Source organism: Bos grunniens, chromosome 7, assembly GCF_055505025.1.
Source record: "Bos grunniens cultivar Pamir isolate PY7600 chromosome 7, Bosgru_T2T1.0, whole genome shotgun sequence".
In the NCBI taxonomy this organism is placed as follows: Eukaryota; Metazoa; Chordata; class Mammalia; order Artiodactyla; family Bovidae; genus Bos; species Bos grunniens.
This window is the reverse complement of record NC_141171.1, coordinates 6,072,374-6,099,346: the sequence shown is the minus strand read 5'-3', so window position 1 is coordinate 6,099,346 and position 26,973 is coordinate 6,072,374. Positions and strand designations below refer to the sequence as shown.

At 53.1% G+C, this 26,973-nt stretch overlaps 1 protein-coding gene across 30 annotated transcripts in view; it reads left to right on the top strand.

The window, feature by feature from the left end:
- Positions 1 to 26,973, top strand: part of MYO9B (myosin IXB) — a 107,821-nt gene that overhangs the window by 29,177 nt on the left and 51,671 nt on the right. For all 30 annotated transcript variants that reach the window (XR_015166526.1, XR_015166525.1, XM_086408572.1 and 27 more), the window contains exon 3: positions 24,454 to 24,548. Coding sequence is in view for 28 of the 30 variants with exons in the window: in XM_086408572.1 (XP_086264698.1) it covers positions 24,454 to 24,548 (95 nt within the window). In the remaining 2 variants the exon portion in view is untranslated. The remainder of the gene's footprint in view (positions 1 to 24,453; positions 24,549 to 26,973) is intronic.

Genomic DNA, 26,973 nt, shown 5'->3' with positions numbered 1-26,973 from the left:
GGTTTGGGTGTCGCCGGGCGCCCCCCCCGGGCGCAGGCTGCAAACTTGCTCTGCAATTCTGACCAGAAAACAGGAAGGGGGCAGCGTGGAAAGCCGGTTGCAATCAGCTGGTCTGTCCGCCCGCCACAGCTAACTGTCACTGTCACCACTTCACACGGTGTCGCTCAGCTGCCCTGCGGCCGCCCTGCGAACCACCCCCGGAAACACGGCATCCACGCAGGGCTGCTGTTCCAGCTCAGAAATGCTGAAGGTGCAGAAGACAGGCTAGCCGGGCCGTGCAGTCGGGGCCGTGACCCATGCCACATGCCCTGTAAGAACCTGGCGACTCGGTGCTGCAGCCCTGGCACTGGCCACGGGTCTGGCCGCACAGCCTACCTGGGATGTGCCCCTCTGCCTTGGCATCAGGGCTGCAGATGGGGGCGGTGCTTAGGCTCGGGTTCTCTCTGTCCTTAACTGTAACAGTCACCACTAACATTCGCCAACGCGCACAGGGTTTTAATTTCGAAAGCAGAAATGAAACGAGGATCCTTGCTGGCTGGACTCTTTTCCCAAACGGCCAGAAGCTGAGGTTTCAGCGCTTCCATGTAGCCACCGTGGCCTGGCCCACACAGAGAGGGAAGGCTGGGAGATGGCCCCCTAGCTGTTGGGTACATCTGCGGGAGGACAGTGACAGGACAGTGGGCTCTCGGAGCTTTCTGCTGCCCCTGACCCCTCCGCAGGGACCCTAAAAGAGCATGTCCTGGGACTGTGCCAGCCTGGGTCCTGAGCACCAGCCCCCACTGAGGGTCCCACAGACCCAAAATCACCTGACCCCAGACTCCTCCAGCCTCCCTCCCACCCACCCATCAGCCACTGTTGGTCTGTCCCCTGGCAGCACCTGCAAGCTACCTGGGCATGTCATCCCGAATCAACATGCCGCCCACCATTCACCTTGACCTTTCCTCATACGGATACCTGCACAAACCATGTCCCTCCCTCCCACAAGGCAAGGATGGGCCAGTCCTTGCCCATCATTGAGGGCACATGGGCAGAGCCACTCAGCTGGAATAATAGAAGGTTCCAGAGCCAGGGGTGTGCCTCTTTGCTTAGGTTTTTCTGTTGAAGAGCTTTGTTAAGATAAAACTCACCCATTTCCAGTGAACAATATAGTGCTTTTAGTACATTCCCAGTGTGGTGCCACCTCCACCTCTAGTACCAGAACGTTTCTGTCACCCCGGAGGAAACCATCAGCAGTCACTCCCCATTCCCCCTCCTCCAGCCCCTGATCTGCTTTCTGGCTCTGCGAGTTTGCCTGTTCTGGGCATTTCTGGACGTTTCATGGGGTCATACAAGTTGTGGTCTTTGTGTCTGATTCCTTGCACTCAGCTTGGTTTTTTTCCAGGTTTATCTGTGCGTCACTGGTGTCTCCGATGGTAAAGAATCCACCTGTAATGCAGGAGATGCGGGTTCAATCCCTGGGTCAGAAAGATCCCCTGGAGGAGGGCACTCCAGTATTCTTGCCTGGAGAATCCCATGGACAGAGGAGCCTGGTGGCCGGCAGTCCATGAGGCCACAGGGAGTCAGACACCACTGAGCAGTAAATACACACACGTCCTCGCTGCAGCGTGTGTCAGTGCTTCGTTCCTTTCTCTGGCTGAGTAATAGTCTGCTCTACAGATAAGACCACATTTTATTTATCTTTCACAAGCTTTCTCAGCATTTCACTCCTTTGTCTGGCTGACTCTGCAGTTGAGTTTCCTCCTGGGCTCTGGGTCCCTTCCCTGCCCCAGCAAGGCCAGCATCCTTCTCTGCCCATAACAGGAGGGTAGGGGGTACCAGGCAGACATGGAGGTGATCCCGCTGGAGACTTTCGGGGTTGACTGAGCCAAGCCCGGGAGGAGAGTGGGGCCCTGGCCAGCAGCCTGCTCCAGGTATGCAGGCCTCGGGGGCATGCCAAGGGCTGGATGGGTGCCAGCAGACACACCTACGACTGTCCATCGGTGTCACGCATCTGCGTGGGCCTGCCGCATCTGCTAAGAGCCTGGTGGCCAGAAGGCATCTGGCCTTTGGGAGCAGTGGGGAGCGAATGTGTGGGGCAGGCCACCAGGGGCCTCGGAAAGCAGGCCAGGGTTCTTGAGCTGAGGCATCCGATCAAAGTAGACAGTCCAAGGGGAGGAAGAGGCGGGGTCGGAGATGGCTGCGTGTGCTGCCTGTGGCTTCTCCCAGGATGCTGGTGAGGACTGTGGTCTAGGGGAGAGGCTTTATCCAAGGGATGTGCCAGGAACACAGAGCCCCCTGGACCCCAGCACTTGTCGGGCCGTAGAGGTTGTCCAGTCATGTGGGGACCTGCAGCAAGCTGGGGCACCTCCTGGTTTTGCTTGTTAGCTACGGGAGGAGGTGAGTTTGTCAGGAAGATTGAATGTTGAGAAAGGGGCATGTGGCCACAGACAGGTCTCGGGACCATTCTGGGGGCATGGGCCATAGCATAGAGGACACTCAGGATCGGGATAGAGGAGGGAAATCACTGGTGTCGTGTGCTGCGCAAACCACCCCCCCAAACCCATACAGGGGCCAGGGCATTCAAAGCAAAAGGGGTGTCAGGGCTGGGAGCCTTTATCTGGTGCGTGTCTGTCTGTCTCCAGGATCATAGGAACCCAGAGGCCAGATTATCTCCTGTACGTGAATACAAAGGCGTTTGGGGGTGTTTCCGTGATCTGCTAATGGGGAGTGTCAGGTGTCAGCAGGCAGCTAACTGGGTGGGGAGGTGGTGGAATTAGGCTCGGGAGAGTCTAGGGTAGCAACCTGGGGTACTCCAGGGCAAGATGTGCCAGCCAGACGTCCCCTGACCCCAGCCAGTGGTCAAGGCTCCGCTGGCCTAAGGCTGGCCTTGAGGCTTGGTGGCTAGAATGTCAGCAACGTGAACGTCAGGGTGGGAAGAAGGGGAGTGAGAGCCAGTCCAGGGTGGACACCCAGGAAGGTGGACGTGACAGGGAGACAGGGAAGGGGGGCGGGGGTCCGTGAGGCCAGGAGGCTGAGCCACTTGAGAGCCTGCGAGGGAGGCCCTGGCAGGGCAGCCCCTGGGCGCAGGCAACAGAATGTCTGGCAGCTTCTGTCCCCCCGCATGGCCTCCCCAGGATGTTGAAAGAAGTCACCGGGAAGGCCCTACGTTGGCAGAGCAGGCTGAGAGAGGGCAGGAGCGGAAGCCACAACCCAGGGTCGGGGGGGTCGGCAGCAGGGCCTATCCCACGGAGGATGAGAGAGGGTGAAGGAGGCCTCGTGCGGGACCAGCCTCACGCCTCACAGATGGAAACACCTGGGGACCTAGGCTGCACTTCTGCACCGCTGATGTTGGGGATGGGGACCGTCCCCGTGCACTGTCAGCTGTTGAGCAGCATCCCTGGCCTCCACCCACCAGATGCCAGTGGCACCCCCTCCCTCGGTCAGGACGGTCATAAACATCTCCAGATATCACCAAGCATCCCCTGAGGGGCAGAATCTCCTCAGTTGAGAAGTTCTAGGCCGACTGCGGGCAAAGATTGATTTCACTGTTAACGGTTGTCCGGTGCCCAGATGGGTTGAGATTTGATGGGGCTCTGTGACATTGTGCCATTATGGTTACACGTCACCTCAGCTCTGTTCAGTTCTATCTCGTCAGCTCAGCACAGGCCAGGTGGTGGGCGGAGATGCTGTTTCTGGCTGGCGATCTGCTTCGTTCCTGGGAACGGGCGGCTGGTGCTGCTTCCCGCCCTATGGCCAGCCACAACCAGGAGAACTGCCCACCCATCACCGGAAACCTCGATCCTTTTTTGTGTGTGTGGCCACATTGGGTCTTTATTGCTGCACGCGCACGGGCTTTCTCTGGCTGAGGCAGACAGGGGCTCCTCTCTAGTTGCAGTGCACAGGCTTCTCATTGCAGTGGCTGCTCTTGTTTCAGAGCACGTGCTCAGTAGCTGTGGCGCAGGGCTTCGTTGCTTCGAGGCATGTGGGATCTTCCCGGACCAGGGATCGAACCCATGTCCCCTGCATTTGCAGGCTGATTCTTAGCCACTGGACCACCAGGGTAGTCCCTCCTCCCATCTTCCTCACCAGTAGCAAAGCTCATTCAGATACGAGGGTTGGGTTTTCCATCCAAGTTTGTGCTTAGGGCAAAGTCTTCAAATGTTATTTGAAAAGCTGCTCATCAATGCAAAAGAAAAAGAAAAAATGCAGTCACCCATGTGGTGACCCCCCAGAGCTGAGAAGTCACATGCTCCCTGCAGGCTTTCTTTCAGGCAAATGTCATGAAAGAACTTCAGCAGATTTCTGTTGCATTTCATGCTGGTTTCTCTGCACTGAAATTTTGTCACCCCCTCCCATCCCTGTCCTCCTGGGGGTGACTTTCTGAACCTCACACCAGGCGCTGACTGTGGTTCACCTCTTCTTTAAGCAACTCCCCAACAGGAAACAAACCAAGACTGCCCTGGTGGTTTTCACTGCCGGAGAGCAAGCAAGGTTATCTGCACTGCCACACCCACCCACCCCCCCATCCCCCCGCCCCCCCGCCCACCCCTTGCCAGAATTGTGACGTATTTTATTGTAGCTTTTGATTTCACGTCATGTACTTGGCTTTTTTCATATATTGCTTCACTTTTTTAGTATCATTTTCCTTATCTGAGATATAATTTTTGTGTGTACCAGGGCTTGGCAGACTAGATCCCACAGGTTAAATCTGCCTGCTTCTACACGTAAAGTGTTATTGGCACACAGCTGTGCCTGCTCATGTATGTATCATCCGTGGCACCTCTCAAAAGAGTTGTGACAGAGACATCATATGGTCCCCTGATGGTGACCATTGAACATCTGACCCTTTACAAGAGTGGTTTGCTGACCCCCTCACACTTTGCACACATGGAACATTCTAGAACATTCCAGTTACTTTCTCTGTGCACACATCTGACTTCTGCTCTGTTCTCCCTTCCCAGACCTAAGGAAGCCAAGTTCCCACACTGGTTCCAGATGATCCCTATCACCCAACTGAAATCTTTTTGCATTAGTCTGTGCCTTATATATATTATAACCTGGGTCTCCCACATTGTAGGCAGATGCTTTACCGTCTGAGCCACAAGGGAAGCCCACATATATCCACTAATGTACATCTACCCACAGAGGAGTCTGTAAGCCATCTTTGAGGGGTCAGAAAGGAAGGGCTTGCATGTAGATGTCCCAGAAGTTCATCTCATAAGTTCACCTTTCAGCTTTCACTCTCCTTCTCCAGTGCTGTCTGTCCCACAGGCAGCTGGGCTCACTTGTGCGGCCAGGGTGTTTGAGGTCTGGCTGACCACGGTGGGGGCCACGTGGGGCCCCCTCCCGATCTTTCATTTCACGGAGGGGCCCTCGGAGGCTTTCCAGCCACACCCTGGGCCCTGAGGCCACCTGCATCCTGCCTGCAGGGCAACACAATCTGCCAGGCACAGTGGGATGAAGACAGCAAGCAAGACCCCAGTGCCTCCCAACCCTGCCCTTCCCCCCCACCAGCCCCTGGACCCTCCACAAGCTGCTGGGAGAGCCAGCATGAGCTCACTGAGGCTGGTGGGCCAGGCCAGCAGCGTACACTGAGGGCCACAGCACCCCTGGAGGAAGCTAGCATCGGGGTGCCAGATATGTGCCCAGAAGGAGGCCCTGGAGTTCACGGCACGCAGATAGTTCAGCCAGAGAGATGAGCGTGGGGACAAGCTTCTCATAGCCCGGGCTAGGGGGTGGCTGTGTTCCCAGCCCTGGTGCTTAGTACATATCAGCAGGCGTGGGTGTTCCCAGCTCACCACAGGGATGTCACAAGATGCGGAAAATGGCGGGAGCCGCGTTAAGGAACCACTTGATTGGAAGGAGGGATCCGAGGCAGAGTGACAGCCTGCAGACTGCCCAGCTGAGAAGTAAGGCCACACCAGAGCAGGAGGGGGTACAGAAAGATGAGATGTTGTCTTTGGGGGTGTGGAGAGGATCAGGGTGCCCTACAGCTGTTATTGCCTGTGCCTTTTTGTCAGGGGGTCCCTGGAAGTGTTAGGGAGGGGACAGCCACCTGGAAGACAGTCCACAGGCACTCTCTGCCCTCCCATGCCTCGCAGACCTGCAAGGCTGCCTCTCTGGCTTGCTGCCTAAGAGTGCAGAGCCCTGACGCCTTGCAGTCATCTGAGGCTATTTTAGACCAAAGTGAAAGTTATATTTTGGGGAACATTGCGTCTAAGAGAAGAGTGAAATTATGGTTGTATTTTAAGCACCCAGAAAGGCCTCCTTGGAATTTGCAAAAAGAGTTGATTAAAAGGCAAAGCATAGCTCCGGGCCCGGGACACCCCTGCCACAGCCACCGCCCTGTCCGAATGTTCTGGGCACTTTGCTATGCCAGGGCTGGTGGAGTGGGGCGGGGGGGCACGATGAGAGTGTCTGTCCACCATCCATCAGCCCATCAGCTACATCTGCCTCACTCTTTGGCGTGGGGATGCGGCCAGACATCAGGCAACCACAGGGCCTGGCAGCCGATTTGTTTCCTGGTGATTATCCAGGATGGAGCAGCTTCAGGGCCCTGTCCCCAGCATCACTGGGTAGTTTCCCTCTGGAAGTTTGCTTCTGTGTCATTCAGCCACTGCTGGCCGCAGCCAGCTCCCAAGGCCAGGCCCAGCAACACCTCAGTTACCTGAGGCCCATGGAAGTGACCTGTCTTTTGGAAAGGCCAGGAGGTCAATCAAACTCAAGGCTCTCAGTCCACCACCCAGCCACTGATCAGTCCTCTGACCCCAGCTCGTAACTGTTGACCAGCTCCTCCTGGGTGGAGGGGGAAATGGCCACCCCCTGGCAATGGTCAGGTGCCTGGGCTCAAAGTCTTCCGTGGTGTGAGCTGTCAAGAAATGTTCAATGTAATCCTCACCCGTTTACGGGAGAGTAAGTCACAGCCACCTATGAGAATTTACAAAGTTCTACTTAGCCCTTCCTGAGGGTCCAGGGATCTCTGGGACAGCCGATGTTTTTAAATTGAAGTTTGCCTGGTGGCTCAGATGGTGTAAAGATTCTGCCTGCAATGCAGGAGACCTGGGTTTAAACCCTGGGTCAAGAAGATCCCCTGGAGAGGGGAATGGCAACCCACTTTAGTATTCTCGCCTGGAGAATCCCGTGGACGGAGGAGCCTGGCAGCCCACAGTCCATGGGGGTCACAAAGAGTCAGACACGACTGAGTGACTGACACTTTCACTTTCTTTCATAGTTAACTTAGAGTGTCGTGCCCATCTCTGCTGGTACAGCAGAGTGACTCAGTTGTACACATACAGACATTTTTTTTTTAATTGAAGGATAATTACCTTACAGAATTTTGTTGTCTTCTGCCAAACATCAACAAGAATCAGCCATAGGTAAACGTATGTCCCCTCCCTCTTGAACCTCCTCGCCATCTCCCTCCCCATCCCACCTCTCTAGGCTGATACAGAGCCCCTGTTTGAGTTCCCCGAGTCATACAGCAAATCCCCATTGGCGCTCTATTTCACATATGGTAGCGTAGGTTTCCACGTTGCTCTCTCCAGACGTCTTGCCCTCCTTTTCTTTTTTAAGAAGTTTACTTTGGGTTGCACTGGGTCTTCACTGCTGCGCTCGTGCTTTCTCTGGTTGCGGTGAGTGGAAGCTACTCTTCGTTCAGAGTGCAGGCTCTGGGGGTATGGGCTCAGTGGTGGCTGCGCGCGGGCTTGGTTTTTAATGGTTCTGTTGAATATGGTTCCCTGTGCTTTACAGTGGGACCTTGTTGTTCACCCATCGTATGTATAATAGTTTATATCTGCTAATTCCAAACCCCCAGTCCTGCCCTCCCCCACCCCACACCCCCCGGGCAAGCCCAAGTCTGATCCCTGTGTCTGCAAATCTGTTTCCATTTTGTAGATAGATTTATTGGTGCCATATTTTGGATTCCACATATAAGTGATATCACATGGTATTTGTCTTTCTCTTCTTGGCTCACTTCATCTAGTATGATCATCTCTAGTTGCGTGCATAGTGCTGCAAATGGCATTAAGTCGTTGGTTTCCGTGGCTGAGTAGTATTCCACGGTATACATGCACCACGTCTTCTTTAGCCGTTCTTCGGTTGGTGGACATGTAGGCTGTCTCCATGTCTTGGCTATTGTGAAGAGTGCTGCTATGAACATAGAGGTGCGTGTATCTTTTGGAATTAGAATTTTGTCCAGGGGTATGCAGAGCAGCCAGTTTTTTAATTTCTTCGCAGAGTCTAAGGCTCATTTCTCAGCCAAGGCTGATTCTACCACCAGGGGACATTTGGAAACACCTGGAGATTTATTTTTCTTTAATATTTATTTGGCTGCATCAGTTCTTAGTTTTGGCACATGGGATCAGTTGCTCCTCTCATGTGGGATCTTAGTTCCCTGACCAGGGATCGAACCTGAGTCTCCCACATTGCAAAGCAGAGTCTTAACCACTGGACCGCCAGGGAAGTCCCTGAGATGTTCTTTTGTTGACCAAGGGTGCTGCTGAACATCCTACAATTCACAGAACAGCCCTTCTGCGAAGAATGATATGTCCCCAGAAGCCTGTATCAGCCGAGGCCAAGACACCTGCTCTAGTTTAGGGGTCTTTAGGATGTGCAGTTGAAAATCAGGCCTGGGGTTCTGGACGGGGTCTTTCAGGGGGCCATGTAGATCCAGGAGCCACTGCCTGCACAGAACAGCTTGATGGACGTTATCAATGTTGGTGAGGTTGGGGGGGCGGAGGGGGAGGTGGGAGAGAAGGTAACAAGGACACGCAGCCCTGGAGGAGTGTCTCCAGTTCTGCCAAAGTGCCTGGACCAGCTCTTCCCCGTCAGCACGTGACTGCACCCCTCCCTGCAAAACTGACCACCTCCAGGGCCTCTGGGCAAAGAGCTGACTCTGCCCGGAAGCCTAGCTCGGCTGCGTAGATGCCATGTGACCTACAGCAAGCTGACCTCTCCATGCTGCCTGCTGCTCTCCCCTGCCCCAGGGCCTTTGCACATGCCGCACCCTCCTGCACCATCATCTAGCTAGGTCCGCCCCCGAGGCTTCCTGGGAGAGGCAGAGGAGAGCTCCAGAAGGTCCCAAGGCCAGCAGGCTCCTAGCACAGCACCAGCACAGTGCGACTCCCAGCCCCACACCCTGAAGCTCCGAGAGGCCCTCTGGTGCTCAGGGCCCATTAGTTTCCTGCAGCAGCTCGTGTCACCCAGCAGCCCCAGATTTCATCTGTGGCAGAGCAGGGAGGAAGCAGGCACGGTGGTGCGGTCATGGCAATACTGAGGCTGGGGGGGACACCTCGTGGGGATCTAAGCCCCCCTGTGCATGGGTGGCCTTCGATGCCTGCTCCAGAGCTGCCCCTTAAAGAAGATGGGAGGGACTTCACTGGTGGTCCAGCGGTTAAGAACTTGCATTCTTAACCTGCGTTAAGTTTCCATCCCTGGTCGGGGAACTAAAATCCCATGTGCCGCAGAGCAGCTGAGCCTGCACACCATAACTACAAGCCAATGAAGCCAAATAAATATTTGAAAAAAATTTAAAAAGATGGGAGACACTTTTTAAAAGATGCTGAGTGAAAGAAGCCAGACACACAGGGCCACATCCTTCTGATCCCATCGACATGAAGTGTCTGCAACAGGCAGATCCAAGGAGACAGAGACCAGATTAGTGGTCGCCAGGGGCTGGGGGAGTGGGAGTGGGGAGTGGCTGCTTACGGGCACAAGGTTTCCTTTGGGGTAATGAAGCGTTCTGGAACGCGATAGAGGTGACGGCTGCCCGACATAGCAGACCTGCCAGACGCCACCAAATCGTACATTAAAACAGTAAATTTTACCACAATTAAAGCCTGAATATTCATTGGAAGGACTGAAGCTTAAATACTTTGGCCACCTTATGTGAAGAGCTGACTCACTGGAAAAGATCCTGCTGCTGGGAAAGATTGAGGGCGGGAGGAGAAGAGGGTGACAGGATGAGATGGTTGGGTGGCATCACCGACTCAATGGACATGAGTTTGAGCACACTCTAGGAGATGGTGAAGGACAGGGAAGCCTGGTGGGCTACAGTCCACGGGGTGGCAAAGAGTTGGACACGACTGAGTGACAGCAACATACACGTCCGGAATGCTCCCCATCAGGTCCCACCATGGGCTTCCGGTGGCTCAGTGGTAAAGAATCCGTCTGCCAGTGCAGGAGATGTGGGAGACACAGGTTCACTCCCTAGGTTGGGAAGTCTCCCTGGAAAAGGAAATGGCAACCCACTCCAGTATTCTCTCCTGGGAAATCCCATGGACAGAGGAGCCTGGCGGGCTACAATCCATGGGGTCACAAGAGTCGGACATGACTGAGCAACTAATCAACAGTAGGTCCTGCCACATCAGCCTCTTGGGTTCCTTCCCATCGATCTCGCAGTTGGCGGGCACAAGTGCAGCCATCCCAGAGCCGGTCCTGTTGGCTCTGACCTCTGGGGTGGCCCCCAGCGCGCCCGAGCTCCATCTCCTGGGGCCCCACGGAAGCCGCCGACCCTGCAACAGGACACAGGACCGGCATGAGGTTGGACCTGAGCCCCTTTAGGTAAAATTTCTCCAGCAGGTGTGGAAGTGCTCCAAAATGTTTCAGCCAGCCACTTACCTTTAACATCACCATTTCCACCCAGAGAATGTTTCATTTCGTTGTGAATTGGCGAAACCCTCCCCCAGGACTGAAAGATAATAAAATCGGCCAGAGCAGGTTCGCAGTGGCTGTTCCTGTGGAATGTCTCCTGGATTCAGCCGTTCACACTTAAGCTCTGGTATAGTAGTTTACCCCAGGGGTCTGTAAACTGGTTCTGTAAAGGGCCACGTTAATTAGCATTTCCAGATTTCACAGCCGCTCAGTCTGTATCACAGCTACTTAGCTTGCAGCTACTCACCCCGCATCGTAGAGCAAAAGCAGCCGCAGACAGGACGTAGATGAACAGTGCGGCCATTTGTCAATAAAACGTCATTTACAAAAACAGGCAGTGGGAGAGCAGCAGCAGAGATACCCAGACTGGGGGCTTCCCCAGTGGTCCAGTGGCTAAGACTCCAGGCTCCCAACGCAGGGGGCCTTTGTTCAGCCCCTGGTTGGGGAACTAAAGATTCCACATACCACAAGAAGATCTGGTGCAACCAAATAAAATAAATGCTTTTTTAAAAAGAGAACCGATAACCAGATTGAAGGACATCCTAAAATATACTCATCCCCATCCTCCTTAAGACTGTTAAGGTCTCAAAAATAAGCCTGAGATACTTGATGTGGGAGGACTGAATGTAACGTGATGAAAATGAAAATCGCTCAGTCATGTCCAACTCTTTGTGACCCCATGGACTGTATAGTGAATTCTCCAGGCCAGAATAGTGGAGTGGGTAGCCATTTCCTTCTCCAAGGGAACTTCCCAAGCCAGGGATTGGACCCAGGTCTCCCGCTTTGCGGGCAGATTCTTTATCAACTGAGCCACCAGGGAAGCCCATGTAACATGTGATAACTGGGATAGAAAACAACATTAGGGGGGAAATGAGGACATCTGAATGAATGCAAGCTTAGTTTCGTAATAATGCATCAGTCAGTATCGGCTTCCCTGGTGGCTGAGCTTTAGAGAACCTGCCTGCAATTCAGGAGATGCAGGAGACCCGAGTTCAGTCCCTGGGTTGGGGAGATGCCACTTCCCAACCCACTCCAGTATTCTTGCCTGGAGAACCCCTGGACAGAGGAGCCTGGTGGGCTACAGTCCCTGGGGTCACGAAGAGTCAGACACAACAGCTCACACCCAGGGTCAGTCCATATTGGTTTTGTTCACTTTTTATGGCAAATGTGCCATCATTATATTGACAGTGGGAGACACCGAGCGTGGGGCCCTTGGGAACCCTCTGTGATATTCTTAGAACTTACTGGTAAGTCTAAAACTATTTTAAAATTAAAAGGTTTTTAGAGAAGAAGAAGGATGTCGAGCCAGACTTGACTTGTGTGTGTGGAGGGAAGGGGGTCCATAGACAATCCCGCACAGGCCAGGTCTGTCGCACAGACAGGCTCCCACCATGTCCATGAGATACGCAGAGCAGATCTCAGGTGGGATCCTCACACAGTGAACTTCGACCTGACGCATCCCCGCCCTCCCGAGCTTCCCGGCGTCCATCAGCTGAGCATCATCAGCGTTCTTTGGTGCTTTCCTCTGTTGCCTGCGTGCTCGCTGTCGCCATATCCTGTCGTCGCTTCCTCTGCAATGTTCCTGCTAGTGCCCGGGCTCCGGCCGGCGGCCCCGCTGGCGCACGCAGGTGACAGTGTCCAGCAGTCAGAGTGGTGTCCAGGGTACCGGCTTCCCGAGGGGCCCACGCACGACTGGGGCCCAGCCACTGAACTCGGTTTCCTAAACAGCCCCTTACCTTCCAGGGCTATGAGGAGTCAAAGCTGGAAGGTGGCTCTGGATAGTGATTTTCTCTCCTCCTGCACCTGTTTCTGCATCATCCGGGGGCCTGGTTTCTGCTCACTTTCCCTCCACGTTACTGTGCCTAGCTGAACAAGGCTACCAAGTGGAGGCACGCTGAGAACTGGACCCGTCTGTTGTTGGGGTGCAGGTGGGGAGAGGCTGCTGTCAGTGAAACCCTGGACTATGACAGTTTCCCATCTCTTGGGGCTAAGCATTAGGAAAGCCATCTGATTAAGTATGCGTGCTAAGTTGCTTCAGTCGTGTCCGACTCTTCATGACCCTGTAGACTGTAGCCTGTTAGGCTCCTCTGTCCATGGGATTCTCCAGGCAAGAACATTGGAGTGGGTCGCCATTTCCTTCTTCAGGGGATCTTCCTGACACTCGGATCAAACCTGAGTCTACTGTGTCTCCTGCACTGCAGGCAGATTCTTTACTGCTGAGCCCCTGGCGGAGCGCCCTGATTAAGTATACTGAGCACGGAGCTCTTTGCTCTGTCCTGCTTCTGATTATCAAGACCCTTACTCTAGATGTTCAGGAAAGAGGGAAGGGTATAAGCAAGTGTCCTCTTGCTTTATTTCTCTCTAGAGAGCCTTCACTCTCATAGGAAACCCTAGAGCAGTAGTTCTCACCCTTCCAGGGATCAGAACACCCTCAGGCTCTGGTTTAAAAATTTAGATTTCCTAGCCTTTCCAGAAATCCTGCAGGTCTGGAATGGGCCCAAGTCTGCATCTTTAACAAGTCCCTACAGCCCATACTTGGATTCTCAACTTTTCCTCTCCCTTATCACAACCTACCAGAGCAGCATGGTAGAGGTGACTCATGGGGCAAGGCAGAGGAATCTTGACAGTTCTCTTTTTCCTCACTGTTGTAAGCGGGGGAGCCCCAGGAAGACAGCTTTGCTCAACCCAGGTATGGAGGGTGGACCCAAGGGTAGCCAGCGGGGGCGGGGGAGGCGGGGAGGGGGGGGAGGGGGGGGAAGGGACCTTCCCCTTCCCCCTCCCGTCCCTTCCCCTTCCCCTTCCCTGTCCCGGAGGGCTTGGAGAGAAGCTATAGGGCCTGTAGGGAGAGTGGAGGGATGCTCTCAGACTCTAGTCTCTCCCTCCAGCCCACCCTTGGGAGCTCACCTTTCCTCACAAGGGCAAATGCTTAGTTTTACTGCATGGAACGTATTAAGAGTCCTTACTGCTCTCAGCAGCAGCACCGTGCAGCTTGAGATTTGTGAAAATGTTAGTTGCTTGGTCATGTCCAACTCTTTGTGACCCCATGGACTGTAGCCCGCCAGGCTCCTCTGTCCATAGAATTCTCCAGTGGGTTGCCATTTCCTTCTCCAGGGTATCTTCCAGACCCAGGGATCGAACCCAGGTCTTCCGCATTGCAGGCAGATTCTTTACCGTCTGAGCCACCAGGGAAGTCCTAATTTGTACAGAAATTCATACAGGGAAGCAAAGGAAATTTGCCATTTCCTTTTCCCCTGGAATAGGAAATGGCAACCCACTCCAGTATTCTCACCTGGGAAATCCCGTGGACAGAGGAGCCTGGCAGGCTATAGTCCGTGGGGTTGCAGAAGACTTGGACATGGCTGAGTGACTAACATACATGCACACGGAAGCAAACCTCATCCTAAAAGGAACTTCCATAGTGAGCCACCACCCACTTACAGAACTAGCCCTCCACTCACACCTCCCCCGCTCAGCTCAGCCTGTGCGTGACTCCTTCCAGCCCACCAGGCCTGCGGGGTCCTCCTTCCCAGATCATCCCACCACACAAATACAAAATAAATCAGTGCAAAGAGAGGTTGAAAAATCTTGCGAAAGGTGCATGATCGCAGGAAGTTATCAAAAGTGACCCAGAGAATTGCTCTGACCTCCAGTTACTCAGCCACACCCAGGAGCAGCAGATGCGAAAGAGAGCCAAGGATGGAAGCCTGAGCTTCCGGAGGGAATGAGTCCATTGTGTTGCTAACTTTACATAGGTGCACTCTGCCTAAAGGGAGTTTTCAGCTGGGTTCACCAGGCGAAGTTCAACTCCATGCTTTACGAACGAAACACACCCAGACCAAAGTAGTTCAGGAAGCTAAAAATAAAGGGACAGGCACAGAGATGTAGCAGACAGATGGAAACGGGCTAGAACACAGCTGCAGGTTTGATGTGTAAAAGGGAGAGCTGGGGCCTCTGAACATTGTATGATGAGGGAGATTCCCCATCAGGCCAAAACCCTCAGTTTACACTCTCAAGGTATAATCGTTGTCTGTATCTATGCATCACAGCACAGCAGCTGCTTTTACAAAGCAGAAATTATAAAAGATACTGGGAGAAATAGATGAAAACATAACATAAGGCTCCTTGAGCAGTCAGCAAATAGACAGGGCTGTAACATGCCCGGACCTCACATTTAGGCAGATCTTTGGGCCCTGTCACAAACCCTTCACTCCATTATGAGAATAAATCTTAAGTATTTGTGGAAGTAGTCATCCCTATGTCAAGTCACAGAGAAAGCATCTTAGAGCTTCCAAAAGTAGAAATACTATCATCAGTTAGTTCTCTTCATAATACTGTAAAACTAGAATTAATTTTTAAGGCCCTTTCATATGGAAATTTGTTTTAAAGAAACAGTAACCTCTGTTAACTCTTAGATAAAGGGGGAATCTATAAACCAAAATTGGTGGTAGTTTAGTCACTCAGTCGTGTCTGACTCATTGCGACCCTATGGACTATAGCCTGCCAGGCTCCTCTGTCTATGGGATTCCCCAGTTAAGGATACTGGAGTGGGTTGCCATTTCCTTCTCTAGGGGATCTTGCTGACCCAGGGATCGAACCTGCGTCTCCTGTGTCTCCTGCATTGGCAGGCAGATTCTCTATTGCTGAGCCATCGGGGGAGCCCATAAACCAAGATTACAGATATTCTAAAAACCATCAATTGAAACTATATAGTATCAGAATCCGTGGGATGTATTTAAAGCAGTAACAGCAGGACAGTTCGTAACCATAAATACTGTATGTCCATAAATAGGAATAAATGAAAGTAAATGAATTAACATCCCAACTCAAAAACCTGAGAAAAAGAACCAAGTACACCGCAAAGAGAATGAAGTGTTAGTTGCTCAGTCGTGTCTGACTCTGTGGCCCCATGGACTATAGCCTGCAGGCTCCTCTGTCCATGGAATTCTCCAGGCATGCATACTGGAGTGGGTTGCCTTTCCCTTCTCCAGGGGATCTTCCCGACCCAGGGATCAAACCCAGGTGTCCTGCGTTGCATGCAGATTCTTTACCATCTGAGCCACCAGGGAAGCCCAAAGAGTGTCAAATGGATAAGACAAGCCCTCAGGAATTCATCAGTTCCTCCCATATTTTTGGTGCAGTAAGAACCAAGCAAGACCCTCCCCCATCAAAGTTTAATTTGTTCTTTATTCTTCTGTAATCTAGCACGTGGTTTCATTTATAACCTAAGCCAAAATTTAGTGAAATACAAGGTACAATAACTTGTTTCATACTTGGTTTCTTTTTTTTTCCCCTAAGATTCCATAACCCTGCCTCCCCCCCACCCACCCCCTGGCACCGTCCACCGTGAAACTTCAGCCCCTGGTAAGAATCTGTCCATCTCAAAGGGCCTCGTCCTGGGCCCAGGAACCCTTGGTGTGTTTTTCAGGGTTTCTGCTCACATCTGTGGCTGACAGCCAGTGCCCTTCCGGGTTAGAGTGACAGAGTCTGTTAGGAGCTGGGGGCACGGAGCGGGAGTCAGTGTCATGTCTCATCAGCACGCGACTCTCTTTACATGCCTGCCATCTACCCATCTGTCTGTCCAGCGGGCAGCTGGCTAGAGGGAGCCTGCCGGGTATCCCAAGCCCTGTGGGCAACAGGGAAAGAACAGAACCCAAGCTAAAGCTGGATGTCAGCTGGGCCCTAAAAACCCTCCACTTCCTCATCTGTGAGTCGAAGAGCATGAGGTTGTGGGTGATCACTCTACTTCCTGCTCTGCACCCACAGGCCCAGTGAGCCTGCAGCTGTCACCTGCGTGGGCTGACCTGGTAATTGGGGGGTCCAATCTTCTGCCCCACAGCCACCACCTCTCACCATCATTGCCACCCACTTCCCATTGTCATCCTTTTTCTCAGCCATGCCACACAGCACGTGGGATCTTAGTTCCCAGACCAGGGACCAAAGTCTCGACTTTCTACACTGGGAGTACAGACTGCCAGGGAGTCTCCCACTGTCGTCTTGTCCTCACCCTCCCTGGCTCCGTCTCCCTCCACCCATTCCCTGCACAGCATCAGCGCTGTGGGAGTCACGTTGGCCTAGCTTCTCCTTCCCCACCTCCCACCCCATCCACGCCCATCCTCAAGGAGCTCGCTTTTCTGTCCCTCCCACGCAGCCCCTCTGAGCCTGTGACTCCGCTGGCCCCTTCTGCCCTCCGTGCTTCCTGGTCCCACTTCTCTGTGTCCTTGCCACATCTTTGCGAGGAAACCAGTCAGCTTAGGCGACTCAAGTCCTCTCGTGCGCATCTTGCATGTCAGAGTGTTGACGTCCTCTCCCTGCCTCAGCACTGCCCTGGCCCCTTTTGGAAGAAGGAGGCGTTTCACCAAGAGCCCCTAGTACAGTGGCCGACACACCTTTCCTGTAAAGGGTCCAAGTGTCAGTATCTTCTCTGCCGGAGCAATCTCCCCCAGCACAACTCAGAAGCAGACACAGACTACCTGTAAACGGACATGAACGTGCGCCAGCAGAACCTTATTCATGGTTGCTGAAAGTTGAATTTCCTGTCACTTTCATGTGTGGGAACGTACTGTTTTGATTTTTTCAAGTGTTTAAAAATGTAACAAGTGGGACTTCCCTGGCTATCCAGTGGTTAAGACTTCACACCTCCAGTGCTGCGGGCACGTTCAGTCCCTGGTTGGGGAACTAAGATCCCATATGCCAAGCAGTATGGCAAAAAAAAAAAAATGTGACTGCCATTTTTAGCTCGCACACCACACAGAAACAGGTGGCTGGCCATAATTTGCTGACCCTGGTGGAGGTCCACGTCTAAGCCTGACCCCCGCCCATTCCTAAGCATTACACAGGCATCCTCCCCATGGCCACGCGCATTTGTGGACAGGTCATCTGTGACTGCTTCACACTCCACCGCGACCCAAATACTTACTAGCTGGCCCAGGTCATCTGTGACTGCTTCACACTCCACCGGCGACGCATATACTTACTAGCTGGCCCTTCACAGGACAAGTTGGCCCGCCCCTGGTTCACACAGAGCGCCTTTCGTCCTCAAACAACCTGAGAAGGCAGGGTTTACCCCCTCGTTTTACAGAAGAGGAACTTGAAACTCATGAGCAGCAAACTAATTTGTCCCTCTTGGCACAGCCCCCCAGCCCAGGACCACAGGGACCCACTGGAATTCCCTGTCGACGTGGAGCTGTTCTCCTGGGCTCCTCACCGGAGGTAGCCCTCCACCCCGCACACACCCAGGGGCGTTATTTTCCCGGCATTTCCACACAGGAAAGCCCCAGGCTGACTGGATGCCCCCCCGGGGCTGTTTGCTCAGTAGACTCAGCCGAGCACATTTCCTGGGCGCCCAGGTCCAGGGGCCGTGGGACGCCTCCCAGGCCTCCTTCTGCAGATGTGACAGTCGCTTGTGTCCCCAGACAGACACAATCACATAGAAATCCTGGAACTTGGAGAGCACTTGGGTAAACAACTGGAGTTCCAGGCCTAGTTCCCGATCACTCTCGGGTGTTGCTCTCTGTACCCCCAAGCACGGCTATAACAAGAGGGCGAGTGGAAGCCAGTCTGTCTTTCAGCCCTGCCTTTAGGCTTCACGGTAGCCTAATATTTGCTTGAGTTGTCTTACCATTCGCAGCCTCTCCTGGCACCACCAGTCACTCCTCTGTCTTGGTGTGTGACCTGGACTGGACACGAGATTTGGAAATCCTGTGTGGAGTGGTTCGTGGTCTCAGGGTGGGGGACAGAGGCTCTGCCCCCACCTGGCACTGCAGGGGGCAGGGCAACGTCAAGGTCATGGGAGGCAGTGGGCAGCCTCCAGGAAGTCCAGAGGCGGTGACGTCCCAGCCACGGCCAAGGTGAACGCTCGGAATGTCCCTGTCGGAGCCCCACCAGGGAGGGGAATCCCTGAGACTAGAATGGTGCCAGGCACATGGCCACCAGTACATTGTTGTCAAGTGAATAAATGAAACCACGTGTATAAAAGCACCACGTACAGTGGGGAAGGGGCCGGGGGAGGGGTCCCCATAGCTAGATCAGGAAACAAAGCCAGCCCCACAACCAAGATGAATTCACTACAGCGATTGAAGACAGCCACAGGTATATCTGGGGGGCGATGGAGTTACCATTTTCAGGCCACCTCTACTTAGCTGGAAGGACCACCACCCTGCAAGGGTGAGGCTGGAGAACTTCTCTCCAGGGGAAATCCTCCCCCCAGCCCACCCCCCGACTTGAGACTCACCTATCAACACAGGAGATAGCAAGCATGCTTGCCTTGGTGATCTCATTCCATGGGGCTTTTCACTTTTGAAATCTGAAAGCTAAACATCGTTTGCCTAATGGAGTCCATCGAAGCTTGTCTGGTTTTCTTGTGGGATGTACAGAGGCCAGATGTGAGCTTGGGGCTGGGGCATCTGCCTGCCTGGTTGCCAGACCTTGGGGGAGGCGTCTCTAGCCAGGGCAGGCAGACACCCCAAAAGCCCCAGGTCTACTTGCCTGGCTCCCAGCACCAAGAACCCGTCTGGACCAGGGTCTGAGGGGCAACAGCCAGGGGGTGCCTCACAGTAGAGGCCCTGGTTTCCAGCCCACAGCCACGCCACCCACCTGTTCTTGGACTTCAGAGAGGTCAGCTGACCTCTCTGCTCCTGCTTCCTCATCAGAAACGGGGAAGGCCAGGTCTGTCCCTTGGAGGAATTCAAGCAAAAGAAAGAGTCGCAAGCCTGGCGTGTGGCTGGCACATACCACAGGCGATATGGCACATATCTGGCGTGTGGCTGGCACATACCACAGGCACATACCACATACCTTAATGTTACATCGCCATTCTTACTAAAATATTGACCATGCATTCCAACAGAGAGAAGACCCACCCTCTTGAGATAGCAAATGCACTTTCTAGAAATTTCTGGCTACGTAGGCTGCTCAACCTTGGATATCTTTGGTTTAAAAATCCTCATTCAGGCATTTCCCTGACAGTCCAGTGGTTAAGACTCCAGACTTCCAACTGCAGGGGTCATATGTTCAATCCCTGGTCGGAGAGCTGTTAATAAGATCCCACATGCTAGGCAGCATGGCCAAAAATTTAGAAGAAGAAAAAAATTAATAAAACCTTTTGAATCTCGCAGAAGAAGAACCTCAAAGACAAGAGCAGTTAAAAGACAGCCAGACTTCCCCCGGCTGACAGCATCCCGGGCAGGGGTGGAGGTGGTACCTGGGGAGCAGAAGGTCCAAGAAGGCCAGGGTGCTCCTGCTTCATTCATTTAAACCTAGAAACCGTGACTGGAGGTGGGGTTGGATTAATGGATCCTCTCTTTATGGTTTTTTTCCTTTTATTGGGTAAACTTTTAGCACGGTTCTATATGTTTTTTCCAAAGCATATACTTTATATTAGAAACATATCTTTTATAGGACTTCCCTGGTAGTCCAGTGGTTAAGACTCCACGCCCCCAACACAGGGGGGCACGGGTTCGATCCCTGGTCAGGGAACTAAGATCCCGCATGCAGCGTGGCATGGCCAAAAGAAAAGACATAAAGGAGGAAAAAAAGGAAAAAGAAACACGTCTTTTATATTATAAAGGGAGGGGAAACAGCATTTCTGAGAAAGTAGAGTCCTCTCCCAAATAGTGCTTTGCCAGGGCTGTGGATCGTCTGGCGTGCCGGGAAGACAGCACGAGCTTGTGGCTGCCCTTGCCCCAGAGCCAGCTCACATCGCATCACTGCTGGCACCCGGGTCCCACTTCCTCCCTCCCCTTTATCTCCAGCCCCACACGATCCACCGGGCACACCAACCACCCTGAGCTTGAAGGCCTTGCACACCCCTGGCCGGCCCCGGGAACAGCTACACAATAGCTCCCCTCGCTTCGGGTGCCAGGCCAGCATTTCCTCCTCCTCCTCCGACGGACGTATAATAGCACCAACCGGATATTTTTAGATCAGCTTTGAAAAGTCGCAGTGTGTTGAGACCACATACCAGACGCATGAGGTCACCGTGCTGGTAATCGCAGAACCAGAGAGCTGGTCCCAAAGACATCCCCTCTGGTCCCCAGGACGCTGGGCCTGGATGTTTCCTTAAAACTCACCAGAGACGTGTCCCACATTCATAAGGGACCCCCGTGGCTCCTCTGGGTGGAAATGTGCGTTGCTGGGGTGTCTCTGTGGCAGGCCTTGAACCCAGCCACCACGGCGACTCAGGACTTGCCCCTGGAGGGGTGTCACTCGGGGTCAGGCACCCCCCTCACCATCTGTTTGTAGTTAGGACAGGCAGCACTTTGCATGCTCACTCGTGGGAGCTCATTTTATCACAAAGCAGGCCTGTCCTCAGCTCAGACACCACCCTGCAGGGTCTGGAAGGAAAGGAGGAGACGGATCTGCCGTCTGCTTTTCCCAGAGCCGTGGCTCAAGAGCCTGTGGGGTTTACCCCAAAGGCTGAACATAAGGGAAACAGGAGATTAAAATCTGGATAGACAGTTTTCTTCACCAGGGGGCCCATGAGGGCCTACAGCACATATGGGGGCCTTGATTACAGGAGGGAGCCCCAGACAACCTGCTCCTACAAACGCCTTTTACCTTCATCTGTGCTTCTCAACCCCCAGCAATTCAGCTCTCGCTGGGGACTTTTTTTTTCTTATTTATTTGACTGCATCACAGCAGAGGATGAGATGATTAGATAGCATCACCGACTTGATGGACTTGAATCTGAGCAAACTCCAGGAGATAGTGAAGGACAGGGAAGCCTGGTGTGCTGCAGTCCATGGGGTCGCAAAGAGTCAGACACGACTTAGCAACTGAACAACAAATCAGGTCTTAGTTGCATCATGTGGAATCTTTCACTGCGGCACACGGGCTCTATAGTTGTGTCACTTGGGCTTCAGTGGTGGTGGCACACAGGCTCCAGAGCCCTCAGGCTCCGTAGTTACAGGGTACAGGCTTAGTTGCTCTGAGGCATGTGGAATCTCAGATCCCCAACCAGGGATTAAACCCGCGCCCCTTGCAGTGCAAGGCAGATGCTTAACTCCTAGACCAGCAGGCAAGTCCCTGTGGGGACTTCTGGGCTTGTCCCACATGCTGCCGGCCTCTGGCGGGTAGAGACCAGGAATGACCTCGATACCCTGCAGTGTGCAGGACAGCCCTGCCCCAGAGAGTGACCACTCCCCGAGTGTCAGCAGCGCCGAGGCTGAGAACCCTGCACTGGGTTCCACAGACACCCGGGAGGGCAGAGCAGATGGGGGTCCGGGCCCCAGCAGCTGGCCTAGAGCTCAGTCACACACATCCAGACCCTGTGAAGAAGAGAAGGGGGCTCTGTGGCCGCTATCTGACTCTGGAAAGCACCTCGTCGGGCTAGATTCCACCACCACACAGCCAGGTGAAGACCCCTCCCCTCAAAGTGCCCCCCTACCCTGCAAGCTAGTCTCTCAGTTGTGTCCGACTCTTGGGGACCCTATGGTCTGTAGGCCGCCAGGCTCCTCTGTCCATGGAATTTTCCAGGCAAGAAGACTGGAGTGGGTTGCCATTCCCTCCGTGAGGGGATCTTCCCGACCCAGGGATTGAACCCTGGTCTCCTGAATTGCAGGCAGATTCTTTACTGTCTGAGCCCTGAAGGTACCCCCTGTACAATTGGGCCTGGTTTCCTCCCTGAGACCTCTTCTCCCTCAATCACTCGTCCCCTGCTTGGCAGTCTGGTGGTTGGTTCAGATTCTACAGGGATGCCCAGTTCTGGGGTCTGGAGCCCCAGGGGCATCGGCAGGAAGTCACACATCCCGTGACCTCGTCAGCCGGGAGCATGACCAGTGCATGAGCCCAGCGGGGGCTGCTGCCCTGATCGCAGGCTCCACTGAATGGAGCCGTTTTCTGAGGAAGTGTCTCTGGCCTTCCAGCAGATGCTTTTCTGTGGGACTTCTGCCTCCAGGCATCAAGTTGGAAGCTCATCAGTGATTGACCTGCATCCATCCTGCCTGCTAAATGAGCGCTTGGAGAAAATCCAAACTCCTCTCGGTGTCTCCCTGAGAGCCTGGTCACCTCTCTCCACCCTGCCCTTGTCCCCCACCTCACCAGACCTGCAGATACACACCCCACCCCACCCCACAGCAGACCTTGGCAGTGGCCTTCCCACCTCCTCCGAGCTGTGGCCTCCCTGCCGGGCTCAGCCTCCTCAAACGGGAACAGCGTGAGCCTGACACCTTTTTCGCTATTGCCAAGCTTCCCTTTCCTCGTGCGACACCCCCACCCCATCCCCTCTCTGCCTCTCGTCCCTCCTCTGCCCAGCCTCACCACCCTCGCTGCTTTTAGCCTGTCACTCCCTGAAACAGGGACCACCACTCCCCAGGTACTTCTCCTGCCCCAGGCTCCCCCAAGACTCCACTGAGCCTCCCCTTATCTGGGTACCACGTGGGAAAGAGGTAACCCCAGGAACCTGAGTGGGGCACAGAGGGTGTTCTCTTGTTTTCATCTGGATGGTGGTCATGTGGTAGACCCCGGGGGGCACTGCCAAGCCGTGGGCTCTGAGCACTGCGCACACTTCCTCTGTGTCTTGGGAATGAAGCCCTGATTCACACCACGACGAGGATGGACCCCAAAAGCATCATGCTGAGTGAAAGAAGCCAGACACGAAAGGCTATCTAGTGTGTGCCCCCACTTAACGTGAAGTGTCCAGACCAGGCAAATAAATCCCGAGAGACAGGAAGCAGATTGGTGGTTACCAGGGCCTGGGGAGTAACTGCTGAGGAGGATGGGTCTCCTGTTGGGGTGATAGAAATGTTCTGGAACTAAACAGAGGTGATGGTTGGACAGCATTGTGAATGTAGTGCACGCCACCGAAGTGTTTACTTTTGAAACTTAGTTTTATGTTATGTCACTTTGACCCTAATTTTTTTTTTTAAATTGCTGTCAACCAGCTTGTCATGCCACGGTATTGCAAGACCCTCCAGGAGGGGACGTGTCCCCACATCTGCTTCCTCACAAGCAGGCTGGCGGCTGGCCTGGAGCTGGTATCAACCCAGCACCCAGCAAACTCCTTCTGGAAAATAAATATTCTGGATAGTAAATATTTTCTGGCTTTGCGGGCCAGATGGTCTCTGTCATAGCTCCCTGCCGTCACAGCACAAAGACAGTGGTAGGTGGTCGGTGAATGAACAGGCCTGGCTGTGTGCCAGGACACTTCATTTGTGGATGCTGAAACTTGAATAGGATTTTTACATGGCAGGAAATATTACTTTTCTTGGGTTTTTTGGGTTGTTTTTTTTTAAACCATTTACAAATGTAAAAACCACTCTTGGCTCACAGGCAGTACAAAAACATACAGTGGACTGGATTTGACCACAAGCCAGAGTTTGCTACGTGAACAGTTACTACTGAAAAAAAAAATCCTATGATTGGTGTTTCCAATGTCCAGGACTTAGAACTTGAGCCCCTCCTTCACGTCAACACAGAGGTAAAGAGCAAGCCCATGAGAGGTGTGGGAAGCCCCTATGGCTCAGTGGTAAAGAATCTGCCTGCCAGTGTGGGAGCCGCAGGAGACACGGGTTTGATCCCTGTGTCGGGCAGATCTCTCAGAGGAGGAAATGACAACCCACTCCAGTGTTCTTGCCCGAAGAATCCCATGGACAGAGGAGCCTGGTGGGTACAGTCCATGGGGACTCAGAGTCGGGCTCAACTGAGCGTGCACACACATACTTGGGACACGCTGGGGCTGCCTATCTGTGTGTTTTCCGGGTGTCACCTGGAGTCTGTGAGTGACTTCCAGTGAACCATGGTCTACAACACCCTGAGGGAGCCTCCAGGCTGAGGCCTGTAGGAATTTTATCCTCACAATCTGAAAACCTGCTTTTGTTTTCCTCGCAGGCTTTTGGAAATGCTAAAACAGCCCACAACAACAATTCCAGCCGATTTGGGAAATTCATCCAGGTCAACTACCTGGAGAGCGGCATTGTGCGAGGGTGAGTCTGCTGGTGCCCACGCTGTGCACCCCACCGTCAGTCTGGAGTCTTGGGCTTCCCTGCAGCGGGGACCCAGGACTGAGCCAGCAGGGAACTGAATGCTGAAGTCACGATCTTGCAGGCATTTGTGAATCATGCAGGGAAACAAGTATGATTTTCAGTCATTGATATGAAAGTCTGAGAGGTGGCAGGAAGTGTGGGTGGGGGAGGAGGGCGGCACCTTCATAACCAAACCTACCTGCCTCAGGGCATTGCCTAGGACATTGAGGCATCCACTAAGTTAAGTACAATGAGCTAGAGTTCCTAGCATGATGGGATTTGCCAAGAGCAGGCGAGGGCACACCAATTTCCCGATCTTGATGTTTCTAATTCCCTGGGTCTAGGAAGAGTTGATGTGGACTCTGGCATTTGCCAAATGTGCCCCTTTAGCTTTAGCTGGAAGGAGACATGATGCTAGGTAGCAAAGTAAGGCCGTTGTCCAGGGAAGTGCTGAAAGTAGGCAGGTGAGGGGGATGGAGGGAGGGAGGGATGGGACGTGGACTGATGGATGGATTCCAGGGTGGGTGGGTGGATAGAAGGATGGGTAGATTCATAGATGGATGGATGATGGGTGGGTAGGTTCATGGATGAACAGATAGAAGGATGGAGGGGTGGTTTGATTCATGGATAGATAGATGGGATCATTGGTAGATGGGTGGATTCATAAGTGAGTATATAGACTGATGGGTGGTTTGGATGGCTGGGTGGATGAGGAGATAAATGAGTTCATAGTTGGTAGCTGGATTGTGAAGTTGACTGCCAGGCGGAAGTTAAAACAGATTTACATTTTGTGCCAGAATGTGAGTTCCTTAGGTGAAGGTACAGTTACTTCAACTAAATGTGCAACTTTGAAATTGTGTTCCCCAAAAAAACCAAAAAAGAAATTGTGTTTATTTGTATCCTGTGCAATGTTATGCTAATAGAAATACCTGGAAGCCTTATGCATTGAGTTGATGTTACAAGGAATTATCTATTTGGTCATACTGTGATTTCCGCAGTTAATACTGTAGGATTTTTTTCCTATTAAGATGTACGTTCTGGGTAGTTTCAAGTAGTTAAAAAAATATAATTGTGACTTAATACTGCATAGTGTTTTGGATTTTTGTTTAACACGCAAAGGGCTTATGAGCCATAAAACTATTTCACAGTGGGGGATAAAGAAAGACATTTGGGCACAATGTCCATTGCCTGGTGACTTAAAGGAACCCTTCCTGCTCCACATTGTGGTGTGAGAGTCCACAGTGGCGGTGGGATTTGCAAAGGCTCCAGGTGATGTTCTGAGCAGTAGAATAAGAATCCTTAAATGTTAAGATGCGGGGAGATCCAAGCAACAGGCCCACGGAGGCCACAAGAAGGCTCATGTGTTTTGGGGAGGCAGAGGTCCTCCAGGAGAACTGATTTCAAAATACCTGGGTTCTTCTGTCCATCTAAATCTGACTGGGACTTCCCCATTGGTCCAGTGGTTTTAAGACTCCATGCTTCCACTGCAGGGGGACGGGTCCAATCCCCAGTCAGGGAACTAAGATCCTACATGCCTCACAGTATGGCCAAAAAAATAAGCCTAAACCTGACTGATGATCATCTCAGTTGATGGTCCATGTTCAAGACAAGGACAGAAATGTTTTCTTCCCAGATCCTTCAACCTCTGGCTTCTTTCCTTTTTCCCCTCTGCCCAGGCTCTTAAGTGATGTTGGGAGAGAGACCCTCGATAAAGGCAACATCTCCTCTGGCCCTTCATTCAGCCCTTCAGGGACACTCAAGACTGGGCAGTTCTCCCCATGGCCCCCGCCTTCCATGGGCCATCCAGTAGTCCTTTCCCAACTGCTACTGGGCCCAGCTTGGTCTCTGCGTGGGCAGAACCACTCTCCTTCCCCCACTTGCCCCGCAGGTCTCAGCCCTTTCTCCAGAAAGACCTTCACTCTTTATTTTATTCTATTCTATCCTACTCTTCTGTGCTTCGAGGCTTCTGGGATGTTAATTCCCCAACCAGGGGTTGAACCTGGGCCACAGCAGTGAAATCACAGAGTCCTAACCAGTGGACTGCCAGGGAATTGCCCCTCCCTCCTTATTTTAAATCTGGTTTTCTCCCATGGGCCCATATTGTATCTGTCACATTGCAGAGCCTCTGACTATCAGGGGAAGCCCATGGTATCTTACTAAGTACAAGATGCAGAAACAAACTGTTTTTCGTTCCAGCAGCTCCCTTGGGAGCAGAGACACCAAGAGGCTGCCTCACATCTTCCTGGGTCCCGGACTGGCTCTGCAGGCCAGAAGCCAGGGCCTTTGCTGCCAGTGGGAGCCTCGATGCCCCTGTTCTCCGCCCAGATCAGTCCTTCCTGCGCTCTCCATTTCATGTCCCATGGCTGCTGAAACAGAGTATCACAGA